At 51.4% G+C, this 24,648-nt stretch overlaps 1 protein-coding gene across 1 annotated transcript in view; it reads left to right on the plus strand.

The window, feature by feature from the left end:
* HK2 (hexokinase 2) overlaps positions 1 to 22,182 on the plus strand; it is a 61,315-nt gene extending 39,133 nt beyond the window's left edge. Inside the window, exons 4-18 of the mRNA XM_062209723.1 lie at positions 2,500 to 2,619; positions 3,248 to 3,343; positions 3,976 to 4,075; positions 4,313 to 4,496; positions 7,012 to 7,167; positions 8,253 to 8,486; positions 9,529 to 9,833; positions 11,072 to 11,220; positions 11,404 to 11,523; positions 13,728 to 13,823; positions 14,267 to 14,366; positions 14,462 to 14,645; positions 16,147 to 16,302; positions 17,573 to 17,806; positions 19,408 to 22,182. Of these exons, the coding sequence (XP_062065707.1) occupies positions 2,500 to 2,619; positions 3,248 to 3,343; positions 3,976 to 4,075; positions 4,313 to 4,496; positions 7,012 to 7,167; positions 8,253 to 8,486; positions 9,529 to 9,833; positions 11,072 to 11,220; positions 11,404 to 11,523; positions 13,728 to 13,823; positions 14,267 to 14,366; positions 14,462 to 14,645; positions 16,147 to 16,302; positions 17,573 to 17,806; positions 19,408 to 19,552 (2,379 nt within the window). The 3' untranslated portion in view covers positions 19,553 to 22,182. The remainder of the gene's footprint in view (positions 1 to 2,499; positions 2,620 to 3,247; positions 3,344 to 3,975; positions 4,076 to 4,312; positions 4,497 to 7,011; positions 7,168 to 8,252; positions 8,487 to 9,528; positions 9,834 to 11,071; positions 11,221 to 11,403; positions 11,524 to 13,727; positions 13,824 to 14,266; positions 14,367 to 14,461; positions 14,646 to 16,146; positions 16,303 to 17,572; positions 17,807 to 19,407) is intronic.
* Positions 22,183 to 24,648: the final 2,466 nt, after the last annotated feature.

Below are 24,648 nucleotides of genomic sequence, written 5' to 3' on the forward strand. Positions count from 1 at the left end.
TAAAAAATCAAACACCTGAGACCATCTGGGAAAAAAAAAAAAAAAAAAAAAAAACACTAAAACTGCTGGGATAAGAGAGGTTTTGAGTAAATGGGAAGAGATGCTATATAAAAATGAAACAGAAAGAAACCTAAGAGTCCATTTACCCTGAAAAGGAATACTTTATGCCTAAAAGCACTAGGAAAAAGCTTGGAAAAGAGACTACTTCACTGGTGTGCTTATTGATGCTATTTTCCTCTTTTTGGGGTATTAGGGATGGATTCTAAAAACATAGTTCAAACTAAGACCAAGTCACCATCCCCCAAATTAGCGGAAGTTTTTGAAGAACTGAGCCCCTGGGTAAGTGTCCGCCGGCACCTTAACTTTCACTTGAGAGCAGTGGATGGCGAACCTGGCTGGCGGCCACTTAGGGCTTTAAAAGCGAGCAGGTGCTCAGACCAACAAGGAAAAGAAAACCTGGTTAACTTCAGAAAATGCTGCCCTTTGAGCCTTTTTATGGCAGGAAGGTGTTAGCTGTTCCTCCCTACAGCTTACATTTAGGTCCTCAGTACACAGAAAAGGAGACAGTCTTTGGTGCAAGGAAGCTGGTGGTCTCCTCCTGCCCACTTGTACAAAGAGGATGGATTCTCTGAGCCCAGCTCTGGCCAGTGGGCCTTTGTGCAGGGGTAGGGTTTGTTCTGGAGCTGCCTTGGGCAACACAGCAGCTACTGGCCACCTGTGGCATGGAGCGTTTGAAACATGGCTACTGGGTTTGAGGGGCTACATTTTTAATCCTTGAGCATTTGAATTAATTGAAATAGCCATGGGTGGCCAGTGGCTATTGTATTGGGCAGGGCAGTACTTAATGCATCTTCGTCGCCTTTCTTTCCGTGCCTCGTCCTGCTGGGAGTGCAGTGGGCAGTGGACCAGTGGAAGGCATGCACTTTTCTTCCTTCTAAAGGGCCCTGAGCCTCCAGTGATGACCCTTGTCTGCAAAGCTTCTGCAACTTCCTTCCTTTCCACAGAAACTATTTGTACCAAACATTTGTAATGTACCAGGAAGACGGTGCTGGGAATTTGTTTAACAGAGCGTATAATCTACCTTCCATCAACTTCCCGAGAGCAGAGCAGAGCTTGCTGTGTGCCTCTCTAGAAATGCCACTCACATATAAAGATAAACGTGTCATAGGCACGGCTGCCTGGCGCGCGCGTTGGCGAGCCCCTCGCTGAGACTCCTGTCCTGCTCTGGAGCATGCTGTGGTCCGAAGGCGGAAGGTTCAGCATCAGCTGTGGTTAGTTTTGCACCTGATCAGACGGAAGGGCAGAATCCACCAGGAAGTTCCAGTAGAGCTGGCCACCTTCCAGACTGGGTTGGCCTTGTCCTCCCGGATCCTTCCTGCTGCTCATACTCCAGGCGTCAGGGGAGCCTGAGGCCTCCCTCCCGTGACTTCTCAGTTCCGCGGTCAATGCAGATACACTCTGCTACCAGATTGCTGGGCCTGCAGCAGATCAGGGCCTTTCTACTTGTGTTTCTAAAACGTTCTCAGGTGATGGTGTTGGTGGTGCTGGCCCAGGGCCACATTCGAGAATATCTGGCTTAGGGAAATCTTCCGTGCTTCTTCTTGGAGAGGAAACGGGTCGTCGTCCTCATCCATCCCCCGCTGCCCTTGCCTTGCAGGTGTTGCCACCTGATCCACCTGGCCCTTGGAATGGGCTCAGCCTCTTCAGCTTCCGCTCACTTTTGGCACCACAGTGCCCCTGCCTCAACCTCCAAGCATCTGGAGGGCCATCAGATTCTCTTTGAGGGAGCCAAGTGGGCAAGAAGGAAGCCAGCGGAAAGCCCGGCTTGTTGTGACTGCACCTGTCTCCGGGGCTCAGGGCTGCTGGTCTTTCTCCCTGTGGTCGCAGTTGTGAGGCTGGCTGCCCCATCACACCTCGTGCTCTTTGCAGGCTCGCTGGGGGTGTTCCATTTCCAAACCAAAGATAACTTCTTGGAGTTGCCTCCAGATAAGTTTCTCACAAAGATGCGGGGGAGGGAGGGATATGAAAGTTACTTATTTTGAAGTTGGTTTATAGGATGGCAACAGGAGAATGTCCCATTGCTTCCCCTGATCACAAGGGACAGAGTGCTAAAACACTTCTTGGCTGTGAGACCAGCTGTCATTTCTGGTTAGATAAGCAGCTGGGCCTGTGTGTCTGATAGGGTTCTGATAGGGCCCCTCTGGGATGCCGTGACTGTGTGCTTAACTTTGGCCTCACTGGGGGATTTTCACAGTGATTTGGATACGTGCTTTAAGTGAAAGACAAGAAATACGACCTCTAGCTGTGTATATTGACTTACATATATTGACTTACTTAATCATTTTGGTCACCCCCATGAGGACAGGTCCAGGTGTCATTCCAGTGAACAAAGTCTTCAAAGGAGAAATGAATCTGGCACAAATTCACTTAGTTCCTTTCTGAGCCCAAAGCCCGTGCTGTCCACCTCCCTGCTCATCTTTCTGTGTTGTATGCCCTTAGCTGTTCGACCACATTGCTGAATGCCTGGCTAATTTCATGGACAAGCTGCAAATCAAAGACAAGAAGCTCCCTCTTGGTTTTACCTTCTCATTCCCCTGCCACCAGACTAAACTTGATGAGGTAAGATGGGTTTTCCAACCCTTCTGTTGCTTTGTTCTTGGGGCTGGGTAGGCTGGGCCAGACTCCTGAGTCAAATGCTGCTGTGGTGTCAGTGGTGCCCCAAGGGGTTTGAATCTGGAGAGTTCTGTCCATCTGGGTGACTCTGTGTGTGTGTGTATGTGTGTGTTGGGGGTGGGGGGAGATGATGACCAAATATCACAGAAATAAGCTGCTCTTATACCCTGCCCTCCACATAATTACACAGTCTCCTTCTCCTGCTTGGGGAAACAGGAATGAGAAATTAGGGACACTCCTAATTCAAAGTGTTGTGATAAAGACCTTTGAAAGAAAGACATTTGAGGAATTAATGTGGTGGTTATAGAAGTATCTGGTTTTGGTAGTTCAGTAGCCTGCTCTTCCTCCTTCTTGGGGCCAGTAAATCATGAAGGAGTGAAGCATTTTCTCTCCTTACCTGGTCTTTGCTGGAGCGTGAGTTTCTTGTCCTCTGTCTGGTCAGGAGGCAACACGCATGCTCAGTGTCTTTCGTTTAGCCCAGTGGCAGAAGTCTCTGCTCATGGTGGCTATTTGAGGGGTATGGCCTGAGTTTCTAGTTGTGAACATCAATGTTCATTCCTTGATCCTTTTCCAGAGTTTCCTGGTGTCGTGGACCAAGGGGTTCAAGTCCAGTGGAGTGGAGGGCAGAGATGTGGTGGCTCTGATCCGCAAGGCCATCCAGCGGAGAGGGGTGAGTAGGGTAGGGGTGCTCGGGGTCTGCAGACTTCTGCATCCACACTGAAGTCTTTCCCTGTCTGTCTTCAAACTTGGTGCAGGAAGCTTTCGTGGAGCTTAAGGAGACCTTTCCTCTTCTGCCTGCTGTGCTTACCCGGTAATCTTGTGCGTGATAGGATGCTTCTGAGGTTTTTAGGTGATCACAGCGACTGAGTAATCTTAGCTGCAGTGCAAGGAAAACCCTTAGTTCTTAACCTGAGAAAGACTTGGATACCAATTTCAAGTAAGAAAGTTGGGATGCTGTTGACATGAGAATGGAATGAGACAGGGATGGAAGATGAAGGTCTTATGGAAGAAGGTGAGAGAGAGACAAGAGGAGGAGGAGGAGAGAGGAAAATGGGCTGTCTTAGTGCAATGTTGGCTGTAACGTAGACTACAGGACTGCTGGTAGGGAAATTGTCCTCTGTGTTGGCCAAGCAGCGTGGGCAGTGATTCGAGCCGTTTGACTGGATCTGGACCCAGAGTTCTAGCTCTGACCCTCCTGGCTGGGTTAGTCAGGGGAAGCCCTGCTGCCCTGGAGCTGTGTGCCTGCTGGCCTTTTTCCATCTTCACATCTGAGACCCCCTGTGACGGTGATGGTTCCCACAGGACTTTGATATTGACATTGTGGCCGTGGTGAATGACACAGTTGGGACCATGATGACCTGTGGCTATGATGACCAGAACTGTGAGATTGGTCTCATTGTAGGTGAGTGGGCTCTGGCCAGTGGGTGGTAGGCTGGAAAGGGAGGGAGGAACCGTGATAGCTTGTACAGTCACTTTGGAGGACTAAGGCAGGACTTGTGGACTTGGGGACAGTATTGGGATGCCCTGGGACTCTGGCGAGGAGTTCTGGGCAGTCTCAGGACAGTGGCATCAGAGGGAGGCCAGGCGCTGGCGATGGAAGGTGCGGGGTGGGTGCTGAGCAGCCCCTTGCTTTGGCCAGGCACCGGCAGCAATGCCTGCTACATGGAGGAGATGCGCCACATCGACACGGTGGAGGGGGACGAGGGGCGGATGTGCATCAACATGGAGTGGGGAGCCTTCGGGGACGACGGAATACTCAATGACATCCGCACCGAGTTTGACCACGAGATCGACATGGGCTCGCTGAACCCTGGGAAGCAACTGTGAGTAGCCTCTTCCTGTGTGGCTGGGCTTAAGGCTTGGGCTCGGGAGCTGAGGCTGGGGGTGGCCAGTGCCAGGGTTGGTTTCCATGTTTCCTTTGTAGTGTTATATCCCCAAAAGGTTGATAAGGCACCCATCGGTTATGGAATATTTGTGACTACAGTTCACAGACAGAGCTCTAGAACAGACAGAGCCAAGTATAGATGTCCTCCCTCTGTGTAAATTTTCCATGAAACTCTGAGCCACATAAGAAAATGATGTAAAGACGGTCAAGATTAGGATCTCAAGTATCTTTTGTAGCTCCCACCCCACCACTGGCCACAGGACAAGGCTATGGCAGTTGGCTCCTAGTTACTGATCCATGGAGTCCCAGGGTTCCTGCCCCAGCCGCAGGCAGACCCAAGGCCTAGGGAGAGGCTGCTAAGGAGCTGCCTTGGCCTCCTCCCTGGACTGTGGCCCAATCACGACCCGGATTGGATGAGGGCCCCCAGCATTTTGGACCCCAAGTGCTCTACTGTGCAGCCTTGCCGGACTTGGTTTTTAGTCACCTTTGACTCTTACAAGACATTATTTCACCCTTACATCTGCCAAACTTCCCTTTTAAAGATCTTAAAACCGGGTTGCTGCAAACTCTGAAGGCAGTTGCAAAAGCATTTTGAGCAATGTACCGCTCTTCTGGTCTTGTTGCTATGACGAAGTTAGGAAAGCCTTGAACACAGATGTCTTCTTGGAGGTGGATGTCTACCCTGTAAAGGTTGGCAGTGGATAATCCTTTTCCATACAGGACAGGCCTTGCTTCCTCTTTAAGTCACAAGCTTCTCTCATGTGTTGAAATGTGAGACTGTGCACTTGAACTTTCTTAGGAAGATGCTGGTTGTGTCTCCTATGGGTGTCGAGAGCTTTATGAGCGTCAGAGTCGCTCGCTCTCTGCCTGCCTCCCTTGCTGAGGCACACCCAAGTCATTCGGAGGAGCCATGTGCACTTAGAAAAGCCCAGAGACAGAACTGGCAAGAAGACCTTGGCAACACATCCCTGGCTTGTCTTCAGAAGAGACAAAGGCTCAGAGGACATACCAGAGGGCTTCGAAAGATTTGCGGAAAATGGAGTTAAAAGATAAGTTTATTTTGGTGCCCCCCCCCCATGTTGAAATCCACGTGTAGTTTTTCCATACTATGCATTTTCCATGCATATTTTGCAAATTCCTCATATGTGTGGATTTTAACTTTTGTTTTTTTGCATCAAAGTAGACTTATCTCTTAATTGAATTTTACATAAACTTTGAAGTGCCTTCATTTAGCAAATTGTCAGCCGGGTAACCCTGATGTTGTGATAGACAGTTCACCTTCCCCCATACATCTCTAAGTAAATATTTTTCAAATGTTGACAAGAACAAAGTATTTAAAAATTGGGAAAATGTACAGAACACCTCCCGCACTTGGGAGCGCCACTGGCCTCGGGGCCTCTGCTAACTTCTCACAGAGCCGGCTTCCTGGGAGAAGATGTGCAAGCAGGCACCTGAGTCCCTGGCTGGTGAAGGCAGCATCCGTGTGGTTTAGGGCTGTAAATGTGCCCGTGCTCCCAGCCGCTTCCCCAGCCCGTCCTTAGCCCTAGAGCTGCCACACCTGGCCATGGGGCTTGAGCAGGTCACGGCCGGACTGCCAGGGTTTCCTCTCTCGTAGGTGATGCTGAGTCCCTTTCACTCTCCTGCTCCGGCTCTCCCGGCTGTAACCTGTCCTGGTCAAGGCTGCAGGCCTTGGGAGTCTCTCCTCTCTCAGAATCAGATCCTTCCTGAGATACCCAGAAGCGTCTCTTCTTTGCCAGGGCTTGGTTTCCTCTGTCACATAGTCCTGGCCAAAAGACCAACGTCTGAAGGCAACAGTGTCACCTGGTGTTGAAAAGCTAAATTCCCCAGCTGCCCTGGCATCCTGGGAACCAGTGGCTATTCCTTGCCTCTTACCTATCTCTGCTTACCTTATCATCTTGTCCCACCATCCTTAGGCCCCGGGTGGTTTGGAAACCAATTTTGCAGGAATCCACAAATGGACTGCAGGTGGAGGGCAGTAAGCATTGTTGAGTTGCTAGTCCTGTGCCCCATTTTTAATCTGATTGACTTTTTTCTCTTATAAATAAATATCGGGGTTCTACATAAGATTTTTTTAAAAAAGCATTTCCTAGCTAGAGAAGAATTTTCAAAATCACTGCCCTACCCCTAACTCACTTTAGCCAAAATTCAGACTGTAACAGAATATTCCATACCCCTTGGATGCTGTTTGATTTGGCCACTTGAGGCCCGGTAGGTCAAGGCCTGCAGGGAAGGCCAAGCCAGCCAGCTCCTGCAGGCCCTGAGCTGTCACTTTGCCGAATGTCTCATTCCTGGGTTGTGCTGTCCACGTGAACTCTTCTTTGTCCTCCAACCTCTAATGTCTGTTGAAGTTTCACATGTGTGCATCTTGCTTCCACAGGAAGGTTTGAGCTCATTGACAGGGCTTTAGTTCTCTGGTCTGTATGTCCGTGCAGATTTGAGAAGATGATCAGTGGGATGTACATGGGGGAGCTGGTCAGGCTCATCCTTGTGAAGATGGCCAAGGAGGAGCTGCTCTTCGGGGGGAAGCTCAGCCCAGAACTCCTTACCACAGGCCGCTTTGAGACTAAAGACGTCTCCGATATTGAAGGGTAAGCTTCCACCCCCCACCCGTTTCCCACTGGGGCTAAAGAAGGGTGGATGGGCAACTGGGGGATGGGAGTGGAAGCTGGCCTTGGACCCTGCAAGCACGGGCCACAAGAGGGCGCTGCACAGCCTTAATCATGGCGGGCCCGTGGCTTCACTTCCCTTACTGGTGTCCATTCTCGGAGCATGCTGGCTTCCAAAGTGGCTCAGGTTCCGGGAGTGGTTGGCCTCCATGCGCAGGGACCGGTGTGAAAGATGGCCCCTTAATGACTTATACGAACATGTCTCCTTTTCCTTCTCCTGAATGTCTAAAATTCCCCACAGTGATTTTCGAAAAGGACTCTTGCCCGTCTGGGGTGGTAGTGCAGGTGGCCTTGCTTTGGTTTTTTCGTTAATGATGTCCCAACAGTCAGGCCTGATTGAAGTGGTCCTGCTGTTTCAGGGACCAGAGAGCAGAGAGGAAGCGATTTTGGTACCAGACAGAACAATCAAACCATTCAAAAGCCTTAAGGGAAACTCTTCGGGGAACTGTGTCTACTTGTTGCTAACCGCCAAGTGGAGGAAAGTATTCCTAACTCGTGAGGTGTTTAGTTTCCCTCAGCATGCTGGCACCAGCCCTGGACTGCTGTCTGGAGGCACAGAGAGATGCTCACTGCGCTAGAGAGGAAACAGGCAGACACTAGCTGGATTCAGGCACATCAGCAGGGAGCTGGATTGGAAGTGGAGCAGCTAGGACTTGAACCGGAGGCCATGTGGGATGCCTGGAGGCTTAACCTTCTACGCCACAGTGCTGGCCTGAAATACTAGTTTTTCTCACTGGAGGCGAAGAGGGCAGCAGGAGAAGTAACAGGGCAGCTTTGTGAGGGTGTGACTTTGTGTGTGTGTGTGAGAGTGTGTGTGTCTGGGAGAGGAGCCTCAGGGTGGCCACATTGTATTGTGCCCCCTCCTTCACTTAGTGACAGGGACTCTGCCCTCACTGGGAGCTGGAGTTTGCTGGAGCGAGGGCTTGTTCTGCAAGCTCCTGCCTCCCTCCCACGAGCTCACAAGCCCACGAGCCCACGTGCCCACGAGCCGTCTTTCCAATTCCCAGGGAGAAGGATGGCATCAAGAAGGCTCTGGAGGTCCTCGTGCGGCTCGGCCTGGACCCGACACAGGAGGACTGCGTGGCCACTCACCGCATCTGCCAGATCGTGTCCACGCGCTCGGCCAGCCTGTGCGCAGCCACACTGGCTGCTGTGCTGCGGCGCCTCAAGGAGAACAAGGGCGAGGAGCGGCTGCGCTCCACCATCGGGGTCGACGGCTCTGTCTACAAGAAACACCCCCAGTGAGTCAGCCTCCCAGGGCCCAGAGGGACCCCACGGGCGGGCCACTTCCGTTTGCCTCCCAGGGTGGGGTGAAGTCTGAGGGTCTCAGCCCTGACATGAGAGGTGATGGTTCCTGAAGACTGCTCGTGACGTGGGCCCCACACGGAGCTCCGCCAGCTGCTGCACACTTTCTCGCTCTGTCCTTTAGGAGTCGGCGCATCCCTCTGTCATCATTCCTGCTCGTCCCTGCAGGTGCTGGGTCCTCTGTCCAGGGCCACTACAGCCCAGTTGCTTTTCTGCCTCCCCTGCTGGCTTTGGTGTTCAGCATAGACTGCCCTGTTCCCACCGTGATTCCTCGGGCCCCGTATGCCAAAATGTTCACATTCTGGTTGAGACCCGGAAGGCTCCCGTCTGCTAGCCCAGTGCCTCAGAAGCTTCCGCCTGCACGCTCCGAGGTTCTTAGAGGCAGGTTCTGGCTCAGAGTGTCTGGGGTCAGCTCGCCATCCTGCATCTCTCTAACAGCGCCCAGAGAGGCTACTGGCCCACTGCTCGGGGAGCAAGATCCTGGCTCAAAGTAGCCGCCACCTGGAGACTTTTTGCTGAACATACCTGTTGCCCTTTGCTGTTCACATACGTTTGGGATCATTGGCAGAAGTGAGACCAAAGTCCAGCAGAAGAATGTTTCTAGTTTTCCAATATTGGGTTTTTCCCATGTAGCACCTAACAAAATGAGGGATGGATGGAGCATGAAAAGTAGGTGGTGTCAGAATCAACTGGGCAGCTCCAGCAGGGAGGCTGTCTCTACCATGTTGTCTAGAGGCACTTGGTGAGGAAGAGGAAGTCTTGTGTGACTGCGTTCGGGGGACAGTTACGTTCAGAGTGGGGTGACCCCAGCTGAATATCTGCATGTTTACACAGTGACCCCTACTGTGGGAAAAGTTGGGGAGAGGCTGGGAGGGCAGCATCTGCTCCTGCAGGTGCCTTGGGGCTCTTGGGCTGAGGAAATGCATTGTCGGTTCTGACCGTGGACACCTGTCTCTTGCCCCTCCTGGGTGACTGCAGTTTCGCCAAGCGTCTTCACAAGGCCGTGCGGAGGCTGGTGCCCGACTGTGATGTCCGCTTCCTCCGCTCCGAGGATGGCAGTGGCAAAGGGGCGGCCATGGTGACAGCGGTGGCCTACCGGCTGGCTGACCAACACCGAGCTCGCCAGAAGACCCTGGAGGCCCTGAAGCTGAGCCATGAGCAGCTGCTGGAGGTGAAGAGGAGGATGAAGTTAGAGATGGAGCGTGGCCTGAGCAAGGAGACCCACGCCGTGGCCCCGGTCAAGATGCTGCCCACCTACGTGTGTGCCACTCCCGATGGCACAGGTACGCAGCAGGCCTGCGCCTGGTGTGCTGGGCTGGGGGTGGATGTTGGGCATTCTCATTGCATGTTCAGACCAGAACAGGCTTCGTCAGCTGTGTTAGTGGGGGATTCCAGGGTGTGATAAACACAACCAGGATTTCCAGAGGGACAGTCATAGCAGTCGGTACTTTCAAATCCGTACTGTGGGTCCAACTTCATCTGTGTTAAGGTAACAAGATTAACGCCTCCTTCTGTTTATTAACAAGCTGCTGTATTTGGCAGGAAGCTGAGGCACAGAAAAGAAACCTGCCTAAGTTCAAACAATTAGGAAATGTCAGCGTAGGGATTCACACCCAAGAATTCCGTTTCCAGAGCCATCTCTGGATTGGCAAACCGCGGCCCAAGGGTCAGATTTGGTTCATGTGTGTGTTTGTAAATAAAGTTTTGTTAGAAGACAGCTGTGCCTGTTCCCCTGTACATTGCCTGTGGCTGATGGCAGCACTGAGGCAGTGATCAGTGGCTGGAGCAGACTGAATGGCCCACAAAGCCCAAGGTGTCTGGCCCTGTACAGAAGTATCCAGGTCCCTGTGTAGATCTTGTAAGCAAAGAAATGATGTTATTTCAATTCTAAGGGAACCACCCATGAGCAGGCTGGTGGATGTAGCACAACGGGTACGGGTTCCTGAGGCAGCAACCAGGACTTGGCTCTTGCTGAACCCTGTTCTTTCTGGCTGTGTGGCCTCAGGCAAGTGACTTACCCTAGCTCAGCCAGCTCTCAATCATCCAACAAGGAATAAGATCCATCTCCTGCAGCGCTGCCTAAGGGATCGGGTGAGGACTGTGCAGCCTATTGTAATTGCTCAACAGAGGAGGTGTTGCTCATTTTAAATAATTTCCCTTCCAGTTCCTAAAGATCTGGACTCTTTAAATACTAGATACTAGAGTCCTAGTATCCTAGAATCTAATCAGGGTGGCATCAGACTTGGCATGAATGGTGTGTTTGGATGGTTTTAAGGGTCCTAGATCAGCATCCCCTGCCTTCTGCTGAGCTCAATCTGACTTCTGGAGCCCCTCCACTTGCATTCAAAGGATCCAGCAGGGATCTGGCCCAGGGGATCTTCACTGTTAGGTGGAGCTCACCGCCCATCACCCCAAAGGCTGGAGAGGGGCTCCTCCCCCAGGGGAGGGGCTTTCGATGTGGCAGTCTGCCCTTGTAAGGTGGGGATGCCCTAACTCACCACTTTCTGGATCTCTTTTCCAGAGAAAGGAGACTTTCTGGCCTTGGACCTCGGAGGAACAAACTTCCGGGTGCTGCTGGTGCGGGTGCGGAATGGGAAGCGGCGTGGCGTGGAGATGCACAACAAGATCTACTCCATCCCGCAGGAGGTCATGCACGGCACAGGGGATGAGGTGAGGCGCAGGCACTCTGGGAGGGCCCTGGTGGACTTCTGGCCTTCGAGGTCAGCACTGTCTGCCCACCCTTGGCCTGGCCAGTCTTGGGCCCAGGCTTGCATTTCTTCTGGGTGCAGACCCTGTGGGAGGAGCCTGGCCCGGCCGGAGCCCTTCCCTGAGCGCCCCCACTTGGCCCTGCAGCTCTTTGACCACATCGTGCAGTGCATCGCCGACTTCCTGGAGTACATGGGCATGAAGGGTGTGTCGCTGCCGCTGGGCTTCACTTTCTCCTTCCCGTGCCAGCAGAACAGCCTGGACGAGGTAACGGCCCTTCCCGGTGTGCTCTGGGGACTGCTGAGCTGAGAGCAGGGAGGAGGGCGTGAGTGGCCAGGAGGAAGGAGCGACCCCTTGGTGGGAATGACTCAGTCAAGGCCGGCGGCAGTTAAGTAGGTTAGCTCAGCTGTAGCAGTCTTTGGGGTGCCAATCATGCGAATTAAAATATTAGCAACTTAGATTTTCTAGGCACTTTTTTTTCCTCAAAGATTTAATTATTTATTTGAAAGGGAAAGTTAGGGAGAGGGAGAGGCAAAAGGAGGGGAGGGGAGAATCTTCTATCCGCTGGTTCACTCCCCAAATGGCTGCCATGGCTTCCGACTGAAGCCAGGAGCCAGGAGATTCTTCCAGGTCTCCCACCTGGGTGTCAGGGCTCAAGCACTTGGGCCATCCTCCGATGCTTTCCCAGGTGTATTAGCAGGGAGTTGGTTCGGAAGTGGAGCAGCAGTGACTCAAACTGGTGCTACAGGCAGTGGCTTAACACACTGCACCAAGGCGCCAGCCCCAAGCACTTTGTCCCAGGTACTGCGTGAGACTTCCTATGTGCCTTTATCTCATGTGGTTCTCATAGCCACAACAAAGGGCGTTTGTACACAGCCTGGGCGTGGCCAAGCTGCCATTTCAATTCTGGCTTCCTGACACCTGAGTCCACGCTCTCCATGAGCTGCTGCAGGCCCCCCTGGCAGGATCAGCGCGTGTTCATTCTGCCTCCTGTTGTGCGGACGCTTTGCTCTTCCCTAGTCTCCCCTTTGCCTCTCACTGCCCTTCAGCTGGCCTTGGATCAAGGACACGGTTCTCGGCATGAGGGCACTGAGACGTGGAAGGGAGCTGAACGGGAGATGCCTGGGTGTGGGCTGATGGCTGGTGTGGCAGATATCCGAACACCGTCATCTAAGCAGTTTTCCCTCTGCAGCTGGCCGCATGCTTGCTGTAGGTGCCTGGCATGTGTGCTGTGGATGCAATTGCTGGGTACAAAAGGCTTGGCTCCTGCCTTAGATCCTTACGGATAAGGAGGGCTGGTGAAGCGAGCTTGGAAGTGAGAGCTGCTGCTTGGAGCACAGCACCACTAGGGAGGTGACTCCCTGAGGACGTGCAGTGAGACGTTAATCTTCATGCACCTGGGGCCCACAAGGAGCCCTCGGAACAAGGCGGAGGACGGAGTTGATGGGAAGAAAGGCAGACAGGCCTGGCCGGTGTGGGGAAGGCCATGCGGGTAGAGGTGGCCGGAGCAGAGGAGCCCACCCCTGTGATGAGGAAAGGCCAGCGTATCCCACTGCGTCCCTGGAACACTGACCCTCAAGTTGCTCAACTGAGTTTTATGAACGCCTCCTCCTTCTCCCTCCCCTTAAAGTTCAGCTCCCTATGCGCACTGGTATTATTAAGGTTTTGGGAAATCCTACAGTGGAAACCCTGCTTAGGGGTGGGTGTGTGGCCTGGTAGTTAAGATGCTGGGTTGAAACGTGCATCCTACATTGGAGTGCCTGAATTCAGGTCCTGGCTCCACTCCCAGTTTCAGTTTCCTGCTAATGTGCATCGTTGGAGATTGACGAGCAGGTGACGGCTCATGTAGTTGGGTCCCTGCCACCCACATGGGAGACCTAGATTGAGTTCCTGGATCATGGCTTCAACCTGACACAGCCTGAGCTGTTCTGGGCATTAGGGGTGTGAACTAGCAGCTGAGAGCTCCTCCTCTCTCTCGGTCTCTATTCCTCTGGGGGGAAAAAAAGGCTCATGGACACTGGAATCTGAAAATGAAGAGACACGCTGCGTGCTATGTAAAGGACAGGGATAGGGCAAAGTGCCCAGTGAGGGAGACACGTGTAGAGGAGGGACATTTGCATGGCGCTTATGAGCCATTCATCATCGGCAGGCCTGGAGGGGAGTCCTGCTCCTCTCTCCTAAGCTGGAGACTGGGTAAGTGGTTCTGGAACCTGAGTTACCTAGGAGGCGGGCCTGATAATGAGGAATGCTCCACAAGCTGGCTGTGAGGCTGAAATGAGGCAACACACGTGATCTGTACACTTAGCCCAGCAAGTGCGTAGAAGGCGCTCAGTAAACCCACGCATGTCCCTGAGAAGTGGGGTCAGCACTCTTTGTGCATGAAGCTGAAAGCTGGAAGTACAGCCAGGCCCCTGGGAATGACTCGAGAACCCTTCTCTGACTTCCTGTCCATGCCCACGTGTGGTTTTTAGAGCATCCTCCTCAAGTGGACGAAAGGCTTTAAGGCGTCCGGCTGTGAGGGCGAGGACGTAGTCAGCCTGCTGAAGGAAGCCATCCACCGGCGAGAGGTGAGAGACGTGGCATCTCCTTGATCCTGCAGTGCGTTCAGAAATGGGGGCAGCATTGAGGACAGGTGCCTTGGTGGGGAATTCACTCCATAATTATTGAGTGTCCCCTCCGTGTCAAGCCCTGCTGTTGGCCTGGGGATTCAGGAGTGGCCACAGCAAAGTCTTGTTCTGTAAACATAAACCCATGGCCCAGTGGCAGGTGCTCTTCAGGGCTGTGAAGAGAAATGAAATTGGGTGGGAGAGAGCAGATAGAGTGAGTGGGCTGAGGAGGAGCGCCTGAGCAGCACGGCTAGGGGTGGTCTCTCTGAGGAAGTGACGTCTGAGCAGACGTGAACAAAATGAGAATTTGAAACATTACAGTCATGTAAATCTCCTCTGGAGAAGTCTGGAAGGAGAGTTTGGGGGTTCACTGGTGGCCTTGGCCTGTGCTTCTGTCCTCTCAGGAGTTTGACCTGGACGTGGTTGCCGTGGTGAATGACACTGTGGGAACCATGATGACCTGTGGCTACGAAGACCCTCACTGTGAAGTCGGCCTCATCGTTGGTGAGGACCCGGACTGCCCTTCTGTGTGGGGATGCAGGGTCTCAGGAGGGCGGGAGGCCAGGGCTGAGCGGGGCTCGCGCTTCTCTGACTGGCAGGCACGGGCAGCAATGCCTGCTACATGGAGGAGATGCGCAACGTGGAGCTGGTGGACGGGGAAGAGGGGCGGATGTGCGTCAACATGGAGTGGGGGGCCTTCGGGGACAACGGGTGCCTGGACGACTTCCGCACAGAATTCGACGTGGTCGTGGATGAGCTTTCCCTCAACCCTGGCAAGCAGAGGTAGGCGCCCAGCTCGTGTGGATCCTGTATGCCAGGACTGCATGCTGAACAGCCATCAGACCTTGTGTGCCAGCATTTCCCGAGAGAACTCGTTCTCTTGCGGGGTTAGCAGAGGAGGTTACTTTGGGAAGGTTTCTTGTCAAGTGCACACGAGAAGATGTGAGTTAGTCGGTGTAGGCAGCAACTCTTGCCCCAAGGACTGGGAGAGCAGGTGGGAGAGGCACACCATAGCCAGGACTGTGAGGAAAGCAAAGTGGAAGGCCAGACACCTGCTGCTACCAGGGTGAAGAGGTGTTGCTAGTGCAGGTGGGAGTCAATCTTTTCTTCCTCCAACCATTAGCATCCAGTGTCCTCTGTTGTCAGAACTGAACCGGGGAGCAGTCCCAGGGTCACAAAGCTCCACGTATGGTGGGGACGAGGGTCTGAGCTCAGAAACAATGCCTGAAGGTCTAACATACTTTTCATTAAGAAAACGTTGCCTGTGCTGTTTCCTAACTGCATTAATTAGGGATCCTAGTTCTGCAGAACACACTTTGCGAAACATTTATCTAGAGTAGAGGTCCCAGACTACAGAGGCGTAGGTGCCAGGTAGGCAGCATTACAGAAGGAAGCAGGCTGGCGCAAGACATGGTGGGTAGCTGCGGGATCTTGGTTGAAACTGGAGACCTTGACTTTAAAAAAAAAAAAAAAAAAGAGTTATTGATTTATTTCAAAGGCAGAGTTAGAGAGAGAGCGAGAGATCTTCCATCTGCTGGCCCACTCCTCCAATAGCCTCAATAGCAAGGACTGGGTCAGGCTGAAGCCAGGGGACTGGAACTCCATCCAGGTCTCCCCCTCCCAGAGGTCCAAGGACTTGGGTCACCCTCTGTTGCTTTCCCAGCTGCATTAGCAGGGATCTGGATCAGAAGTGGGGCAGCCAGGACTGGAACCAGTACCCATATTGGATGTTAGTGCTGCAGGCAGCAGCTTAACTGGCTGTGCCGCAGTGGCGGCCCCAACCTTGACTCTTTGAATGGTGTTGTGCTGGGCCAAAGACCCTCAAGCCATTGTCATGGTCATGTTCGATTCCAATAGCCAGGACAGAGAGTCTACAGTTGTTATTAGGGATTTGATTTGTGCTGGATAGGCCCAGGAGAAACCATGCCAAATGTCTAGTGAAGTTAGGATTAAGATGGCATCCGAATGTGGTAGGGTTTGTGGATGTGCTTCCTCTTGAGGAATTGGGAGTAGGCCTTGGAAATGATCCAGGGAGGTGGGGCAGTTCCAGGGAGCCCTGTGGGCCTTGTGCGCCACCATCAGTTTGGCTGCGGGTGACAGATCAGCATGTGAGAACACCAGGGGGCCTGCACAAGTGAACTTGGTGGTGTTGCCTTTCACGCCAAGAGGAGTCAGCATGCCCTCGATTTTCTCGTGCGTTGGGATGACTGAGCTGGCCTCTTCATGTCTCAGCACATCCTGCCCCCTTCCAGTTTAACCTCCGTGAACGCTGCCCACTCTGCAGGTTTGAGAAAATGATCAGTGGCATGTACCTGGGTGAGATCGTCCGGAACATCCTCATCGATTTCACCAAGCGTGGGCTGCTCTTCCGAGGCCGCATCTCAGAGCGACTTAAGACCAGGGGAATCTTTGAAACCAAGTTCCTGTCTCAGATTGAGAGGTGAGAGTTTTAAGCTCGGGGCAGGGTGAGACTATGTCCTCCGTTTTTCTCTTGGCTAGAAAAGCAAATGGAGCCACAGATCCAGAAAGATCAGGGCATGGCTTTTACAAAGGTCACTTCCGAGGCCAAGACATTGCTATCTCCAGGGTCATAATGGATAGGGGTCATTTTAGGGGCAAATATAGTCCTGCATCACCAAACAGTGAGGATACATCATGGGCCCGCTGCCTGGCTGCGGTCCTCTGTTGACCAAAATGTCATGATGCGGTGCCTGACCGCATGTCACTTCTCATGCAAGATCATGCTAAGCATGGCACGAGGCCACACGAGGTGATATTGTTGGGTTTCAGACCACCTCCCTAAGGTAGATGGATGCCCGTTCATAGGATGTCAGTTGAAATGGACAGAGGGAGATAACCCCCTAAAGCACCAGGTTCTCCGGGAGTTCCTTGTTCCCAACTGCCTGCTGCAGTCACCAGGCGACCAGAACTGAGAAATGGCCCAAATGTCAGGCAGCGCAGGCATGAGCCGTATGGTGCTCATCAGATCAGTGCTTCCCTCCTCCAATCCAAGAGCAGAAGAATCTCCAAATTCAGATGTCAGTGTCAGAGCCCTTTAGTAACTAAGGCTGTGCTGTTACCCTCTGGGCATGGAAGACCAGGCACTGGCCGGCTGCTGTGAATGGGCCCCTAGGGCTTCCACACCAGTGAATAGAAAATGTGTTCTGGTTTATGTGTCTCTCTATGAACAAGGAGATGATTCCAGGCTCCCAAAATAGCCCCTCTCCTATGATAGAGTTTGTTCTTCCTACCATTGTATTATATTTGTTTCATAAGTAGAGCATAAGCTGAGTTCGGAGCACAGGGGCCGGGGGCAGCAGAAATAAAGCTGGAGTCCGTCGCCGGTCAGCTCTTGCTTCTCCTGCAGACCCAGGAACAGCAGTGAAAGAAAGGACCTAAGAGCTTTGCAGCTGGGAACTGCCACATCCGGGCATTGGCACTGCCTTTATTATTTCCAGATGCACGGAAGACACAGGTTTTGAGCCTCAGTTTTGTGGTGCAGTGCCCAACCTTGCCTGGACAGGGTGGCATGGGAGCTGCTCCTTCATGTTCCTGTCACTCTCAGGCACAGCAGAGCCACCTCACAGGGCAGGCTCCCCAGAGGGCCAGACCCCTGTGGAGCCACTCCTGGTAGAGGATCCAGGCGCCGGAGTGGGGGCCACAAGTTCTCGTGGCCCGTGGCTGACCACCCACTGTCTCTCCTGCCGCAGCGACTGCCTGGCCCTGCTCCAAGTCCGTGCCATCCTGCACCACCTGGGGCTCGAGAGCACCTGTGATGACAGCATCATCGTCAAGGAGGTGTGCACCGTGGTGGCGCGGCGGGCAGCCCAACTCTGCGGCGCAGGCATGGCCGCCGTGGTGGACAAGATACGAGAAAACCGGGGGCTGGACGCTCTCAGAGTGACAGTGGGCGTGGACGGGACCCTCTACAAGCTGCATCCTCAGTGAGTATCTGGGCTCAACCCTTCCGCTGGCTTCCTCTTCCACCTCTCCACTCTCCTCCTTCTCTCTCTCTTAGAAACGTTGTATGGTGGCTCAATCAGCCATTCTGAGGAGTGTGACTATATACTGTGTGTCAGTTTGAAGACTGATAACCAGAAGCAGGCCTGTGTTTCTCTGAGCCCCTCTGCAATCACAACTTCACTATGCCACGGACAAGTGTTGTTTTGAATTAGTCTCTTGCTTTTCTTTCCACCGTGGATCCACGTGTCTAGCTCTGTTGGTTAGTTTACTTATTTATGAGCTGGCCGTACATGGAATCGTGGGATCTCTTCCATGAATGGCTTTTCCCACACAGCGTTCATGGTGTTGAGATGATGCATCCACACTCAAGCATGCAGTTGTAGTTCATCCATGTGCGGGGCTGCAGAGCACGCCCTTTTGAGGATATCACAGGTCATTCTACAGTTGAAGTGACTTCTGGATTTTGACTTTCAAGCAGTGCTGTTGTGAGTGTTCTGGTTCTATGCTGGAATGCAAGCAAGAGTTTTTTCCTGCAGTCTAGAGCGGGAGTTGGCAAATCATAGTCACTGACTGTTTTGTCGATGTTTTGTTGGAACTCAGCCTGGCCTATTTGTTGACGTCTTGTCTGGTTGCTCGCATGCTACCATGGCAGAGTAGTCAAAACAGACCAAATGGCCCTCAAAACTGAAAGTATTTCCTACCCGATCCCTTATAGAAACTTGGCCATCCTTTCATACGTCTCTCTTCTTTCTCTCCCCTTTTCTCCATTTCTCTGTTCTCTTCTTTCCTCATTTGCACATGTTTTGAATAATTTATTTTGAGGACAGGAAGTGCCTCAGACTTTGTCCCCTGGAAGACTTTCAGCTGAAGATTAAAGGAGTAGACCCACGCCCTGGCTGGAGTAGGAGACAGGGAGTCTTTCATTGAACTCTTTGCTGCTTGCACCGTAATTTGTTTCAAGAGATTCTTCCAGAGTCTACACAGTTAGTGAAGGAGCCAGGTCCCTTTTCTTGATCAGTGTCACGGCGAAAAAAGGAGCCTGCGTTCTAGATGACGACTAGGAGGGGGTCAGAACCCCAGCCTCCAGCCCTGGGGTCGAGTGCAGATCCCCCCAGGGAGGACATCCAGACCTGCTGGGAAAGTCTGTTCCTTTTGTGTTCAGTGGCATTCTGGAGTGGATGTGGTTTGATGTGAGGCAGTGCCCTTGGAAAATATAAAACTATATGCCCTGCTGAGTGTTGGAATGAGCTATGCACTTCTGCAGGGCATGCTTGTGGCTTCCCTGACTATTGAACTGCTCTTTCACTGATCAGTTTTCAGGGCATAACTTGCCAGAATCTCTGACATTTGTCCCAAAGGTGAGTCCTAGTCCCCTCAACTGCCCATTGTGATACAGAACTTGAGCGTATTACTAGCATCCCCAAGCCTCTGTTTTCTGGTAGGTAACGGGTAGTAAATGTTCCCTGCCTTGTGGCTGGTGTCCTTCTCGGTTATTGCTGGGTCTCCAGGGTCACTTCCTAGGGTCTCATTGCTGAGGACACAAATCAGTCCCGACTAAGGGGCTTTTCTCTGTGTCTTCCAGCTTTGCCAAAGTCATGCACGAGACGGTGAAGGAGCTGGCTCCGAAATGTGACGTGTCCTTCCTGGAGTCAGAGGACGGCAGTGGCAAGGGGGCGGCTCTCATCACGGCCGTGGCCTGCCGCATCCGCGAAGCCGGACAGCGATAGGACCCCTGGCATCACAAGGGACTTCTGGTTCCTCCCTCCCTGGTTTTAAATCATAAAGCATCACCCCTTGTGCCAGAGACCGACCCCTTGGCAGAGAGGATCCCATGGGACTGGGTTTTGTCTCTGTAATTACTCACTGTAGAGTTCGGTACCTCAGCCTTGGCCCTCCTCCGATACATACGCGTTGGAGTAAGAATTTGTCCACACCGGTCACAACCAGCCCCATCGGTTCTCTTAAAACTAGAAAAAGAAATTAACTCTTAGTAATAATACCCCTGATCGTATTCCACATCCCTGTAGATTCCAAAGGATAGGATGCCGATGAAGAGAGCTGTTCTTCATCGTGGAGCCTGAACGTAGCATTCTCTGTGAAGAGCAGCCCCCAGCGTGGGTGCTGCTGATCCTGTTTCTCCCATCAGAGACCTGGGTTGGTCTCATCCAAGTGAGCCTGATTCTCCTGCAGACAACTTGGGGGGCAGAAGGAGAGGTAGCAGTGGAGGGAACGGGTTTCCATGGGGCAGCCGCTCTTCAACCTCATCTTTATGTGTTTGCCCTGTGAATTCCAGCATTTGCTCTCCCTGGAATCAAGAATCCCATGTCTGGGCAATGAAACCAAAGCCAGGAATCAATACTTCTTGCATCTGGGCTCAATTCAGGTGCATGAATCATCCATGAACAGTGGACCTCTGTGGGAGGGAGAGCATTTCGGTTTGTTTTTAAGATTGTTTTTCCTGTAAAAGTGAAAACACTGTATTTTCATTTTAATTTATGTTTGAAATTTATTTAGTTGATGAAGTAGGTCTGTTTCATGTTGACATGTAATGGTCAATTGTATGTAATGTATTTATATGTTAATTTGTTATGTATATAGAACTGCAGAGTCTCCGTGGACTTGGCCTCATGAGTAGATTAGCATAGTTAAGGATGGAAGGTGACAGTACTGACAGAGTTACTAGAAATACCTCGTTCACCTGCCGGAAGAGAAGGGAAGCCTCTCCTGGGCGAGTGAATGGCAAAGCAGCCGCCGTCTATCACTTCCTTCCCTGTAGGCTTAGGAATATTTGGAAGGCAGGGACAGGGACAGGAGTTGGGCCTGTGGCTTGGAGAAGGAACCACAGCAATTGCTGCTCTGTCTAGAGACTCAAAGGAAACCAAAGGATTCATTTCACATGGACTCACTGTGTAGACATCTTTATTCTCTTTTTAGGGCAGTGAGCACTTCAGAGTTCTGAGAAGATGAAGGAAGCCACCAAAAATGTGTAAAAATCGCTATCCAATCATCGACGACAAACCAAAACGAAGCAATTAAATAACCAAACAAAACCTCAGGGACATTTGTTGTCAATGTATTTGTGCCCTCCTAGCAAATGACACCTTGGGTCTGTTTAGTGAATGTTTTGCAGGAAGCGTCCATGTGCTTTCTTAGGCTGAACTGGTATTGGTGTGCTGACCGTTTTTGTGTTTTATACACAGTATTTATTTCAAACTGTTGGGAGGGATGGCAGTGTTATAAAAGCTTCCCTACCCTATTCTTAAAGAGTGTGATTAATTCTGAACCCCCAAGGCCCAGTTCTGCCCCCAGATATGCACAACCATTCAACCTGGACACACGTAGGGGCCAGAGTTGTGGCTTAGTGGGGTGAGACTGACGGCATCCCATATGGGCACCAATTCAAGCCCCAGCTGCTCCACTTGCAATCTAGCTCCAGGCTAATGCACCTGGGAAAGCAGTGGAAGATGGCCCCAGTGCTCGGATCTCTGCCACCTACATGGGAAACCCAGAGGAAGCTTCTGCCTCTGGACTTCAGCCTGGCCCAGCCCAGCCTTTGTGGCCATTTGGGGAGTGAGCCCAGTGGGTGGAAGATGTCTCTCTTTGTCTCTCCTTCTGTCTTTAAAACTCTGCCTTTCAGATAAATAAATCTTTAAAAACAAAACAAAGTAAACCTGGACATAGAAAATGGCCTCGTAACACTACTAAACAAAATGCAAAGATTGGAACAGGGAGTTGGAAGGAAAGACTCAACTGCACCTGCTTTTTGCACATTTTCCAAACTTGTACTACAAACAAGGCTTGATTGTCATTTTTTAACAAAGCAAAGTAAAAAATAAGTGAAACCTCTGCAGCCTCCTGGGAAGCTCAGAAGGAATGGGCCAGTTCCTTCTCATTTGTTCCAGGCTCCCTTTGTCTGGGGTAGCTCCTCTTGCTGTCCCCATCTGCACCAACTGAACCAGAATGTGGGCGCCTCCCTCTCTAATGAAAGCCAAAAGCCACCTGCAGGTTTGTGGGTCACAAAAAGGTACCTATGAAATAGAGATGAATTTCACCTTAAACTTGAAAATTAGACATCATCTGTGAAATGACACATTTCTTAAAGGTAGTCGGGAAGTATGTGTAACTATTAAAGATGTGTTGTTGGTTTCTAAAAAGGAATGATGGAAATGCATTTTAAAAATGTTTGTGTTCCCAGCGTTTGGGTGACAGCTCCTAGCTGCTGCTGCTGCTTTGCTTATGTAAATACAGTGGATCTCAGTCTTTGGGGTGTGCTGACGAGCGCATCATCTGAAATCCTTGAGCACTCAGTCTAGTGAAGATGTTGTCATGTACAATAAAGAACTAGTTGAATTAACTATGTGATGTTAACTATTATTAATAAATTTTAACATTTTTCAAAATAGTGTGTGATTCTTGGACACTTTCAAGAGTATGATTATTTCAGGGGCATAACCATACTTCCAGAGCTGGTGCTGAGGTAAAGCTGCCCCCTGCAGCGCCGGCATCCCATATGGGCGCTGGTCTAGTCCCGCTGTTCCTCTTCCGATCTAGCTTTTTAATGTATGCCATCTTGTGCTATCCACAGATTGGTTCCAGGACTTACTGTGAATACCAGAAATTGTGGATACTCAAGTTCTTTATAAAATGGTGCAGCATTTGCCTATAATTTACACAATACTCTCATAAACCTTAAATCATCTCAAGATTACTTACAATACCTAATGCTATGTAAATATTATGCAGTATTGTTTAGGGAATAATATCAGGGTTGGGGGGGAAGTTTGCATATTCAGATTTTTTTCAGATACTTCTGACCTGTGGTTGGTTGAATCTGTGCTGTGGGCCCCCAGATTCAGAGGCCACCCACGTGGGTCTGACAGGCACATGGCTAAGACCAGCTGATCCCAGAGCTTGGCCTTCCCAGAAACCCCATCACAGTGGACCTGGAGAGCAGTTTCCTGTGCCGTCCTCCAGCCCCTAGATGTCAAGCACCACTCAGAATCCATGGCGGGTCCTCAGCCTGCTGCTCAGCGGCCTGGCTGACACGTGGCATAAGCCAGGATCTCTACAGGCAGACTTGGTTCACATTCAGTACAGATAACCCTGTGTGAATATCCACAAAGCACTCGTCTTGGGACAGGCACTGAGGCACCCTGGGCTAAGCTGATACCTGTGACACTGGCATCCCATGTGAGCATGGGATCAAGTCCCATCTGCTCCATTTCCAATCCAGCTCCCTGTTAATATGCCTGGGAAGGCAGCAGAAGATGGCCCAAGTACTTGGGCTCCTACAACCCATGTTTGAGACCTGGATGGAGTTCCTGGCTCCTGGCTCAGGCTTGGACCAACCCTGGCCATTAAAGCCATTTGGAGAGTGAACCAGCAGATAAAAGACCTGTCTCTCCATCTCTGTGTAACCCTTTCAAATAAACAAATCCTTAAAAAAAAAAAAAAAAAAAAAAAAGGCACTTGCCTCTGTCTTTTCTCTACTAACCTCTCCTCTCTCGGTAGGCAAAGCAAAAATCTGGGGAATATCTCAAAAGTCCCTGGTGGTACCCGTTGGTGTTTCCATGGCTCTGCTTCATGACAGCCGAGGGAGGAAGGAAAGGAGACCAAGGCTAAAAGGCTAATACAGAGAACCACTGAGTAAAGAGGAAACTAAAATTAGACCCTGTATTTTTTCCGGTATCAGACTGTGAGATGCTGGGAACATTCTCCTATGCTATGGTAGAACTGTAAGTTGGTACAACTCATTTGGAGGAGGAAAGAGTAATATGCATCAGAAGCTGGTTTTGTGTAATTTTCTAGAAATTTGTGCTAAAGAAATACACAGTTTCATTCTATGTGGAGTACACCTTGAAATACATGTAAGGACTAAGATTTAGCCATTGTGTGACTTGTAATGGCTAAAAAACTATGTACCGGGTCCACCCACTCTGTATCAGAGTCCAGTCGGGCCCACAATCCACTCCGGCACTGTAAACATGTTTAATACAATGACTTGATGACACAGGTGGGGGAAGAGCTGAGAAGACCAACGGTACAGAGAAGCCAGCCAGGGATTAGCACCATCAAGGAGAGCCGCTCCTACATCACTGGCTGGGTCAGAATCCAAAAGTTGGGGAGAGAGGAAGGAATTGGAGCCTCAGCTGGTGAGGGAGGTAGACATGTCCCTGCTTTCTCTCTCTCTCTCCCCTACCCTCGAATTTTCTGCAGTGTTCCCCATTGGCTGAGCCCAGCAGGAAGTGAGCAAAGGGAGCCCTGGAAATAGGATGTGGAAAAGAGTGGGGTGACGTGGGTCTGAGCAGTTAGCAAAGTAACAGGCGTGCACCCTCTAAGACAGTCACATCGTGTTAGACAAGAATAAGTTAACAATGTCATGGAAGAATATTCGATAATACAGAAAATAGTGACAGTACGTGGCTTCATGCCAAAAGTGTGTTACAACACAGTATATTCTGAGTCCATTTTTTGTTTAAAAATGGGACCACCTTGACAAAGGAAGTGTAACAAGTTCCCCCAAACGCCTCCCTGCATCACTGAGCTGTAGGGGAGGCCACAGCAGCTCCCCTCGGGTTACCCACCCTTCAGGGAGCCTGGGAGCCCGAAGCCAGCTGGGCCAGACTCACCCAGGCTGCTGCTCAGGGCTGTGTTGGTCACACACACACACACGCCCCACCTTACAGCCTCAGGGAAGAGCTGCTCTCCCACTTCCCACTGGGGGCTCCCGAGGGGACAGACCCTTAGTTCCCGCCATGTTTAGAAGCTGATTTAGGAAGGGTTCCTCCAGTGCGAGGCCCTCCAAATCCTGGGTTCCGTGTGC

The sequence above is a fragment of the Lepus europaeus genome, chromosome 13 (genome assembly GCF_033115175.1).
Source record: "Lepus europaeus isolate LE1 chromosome 13, mLepTim1.pri, whole genome shotgun sequence".
Lineage (NCBI taxonomy): Eukaryota > Metazoa > Chordata > Mammalia > Lagomorpha > Leporidae > Lepus > Lepus europaeus.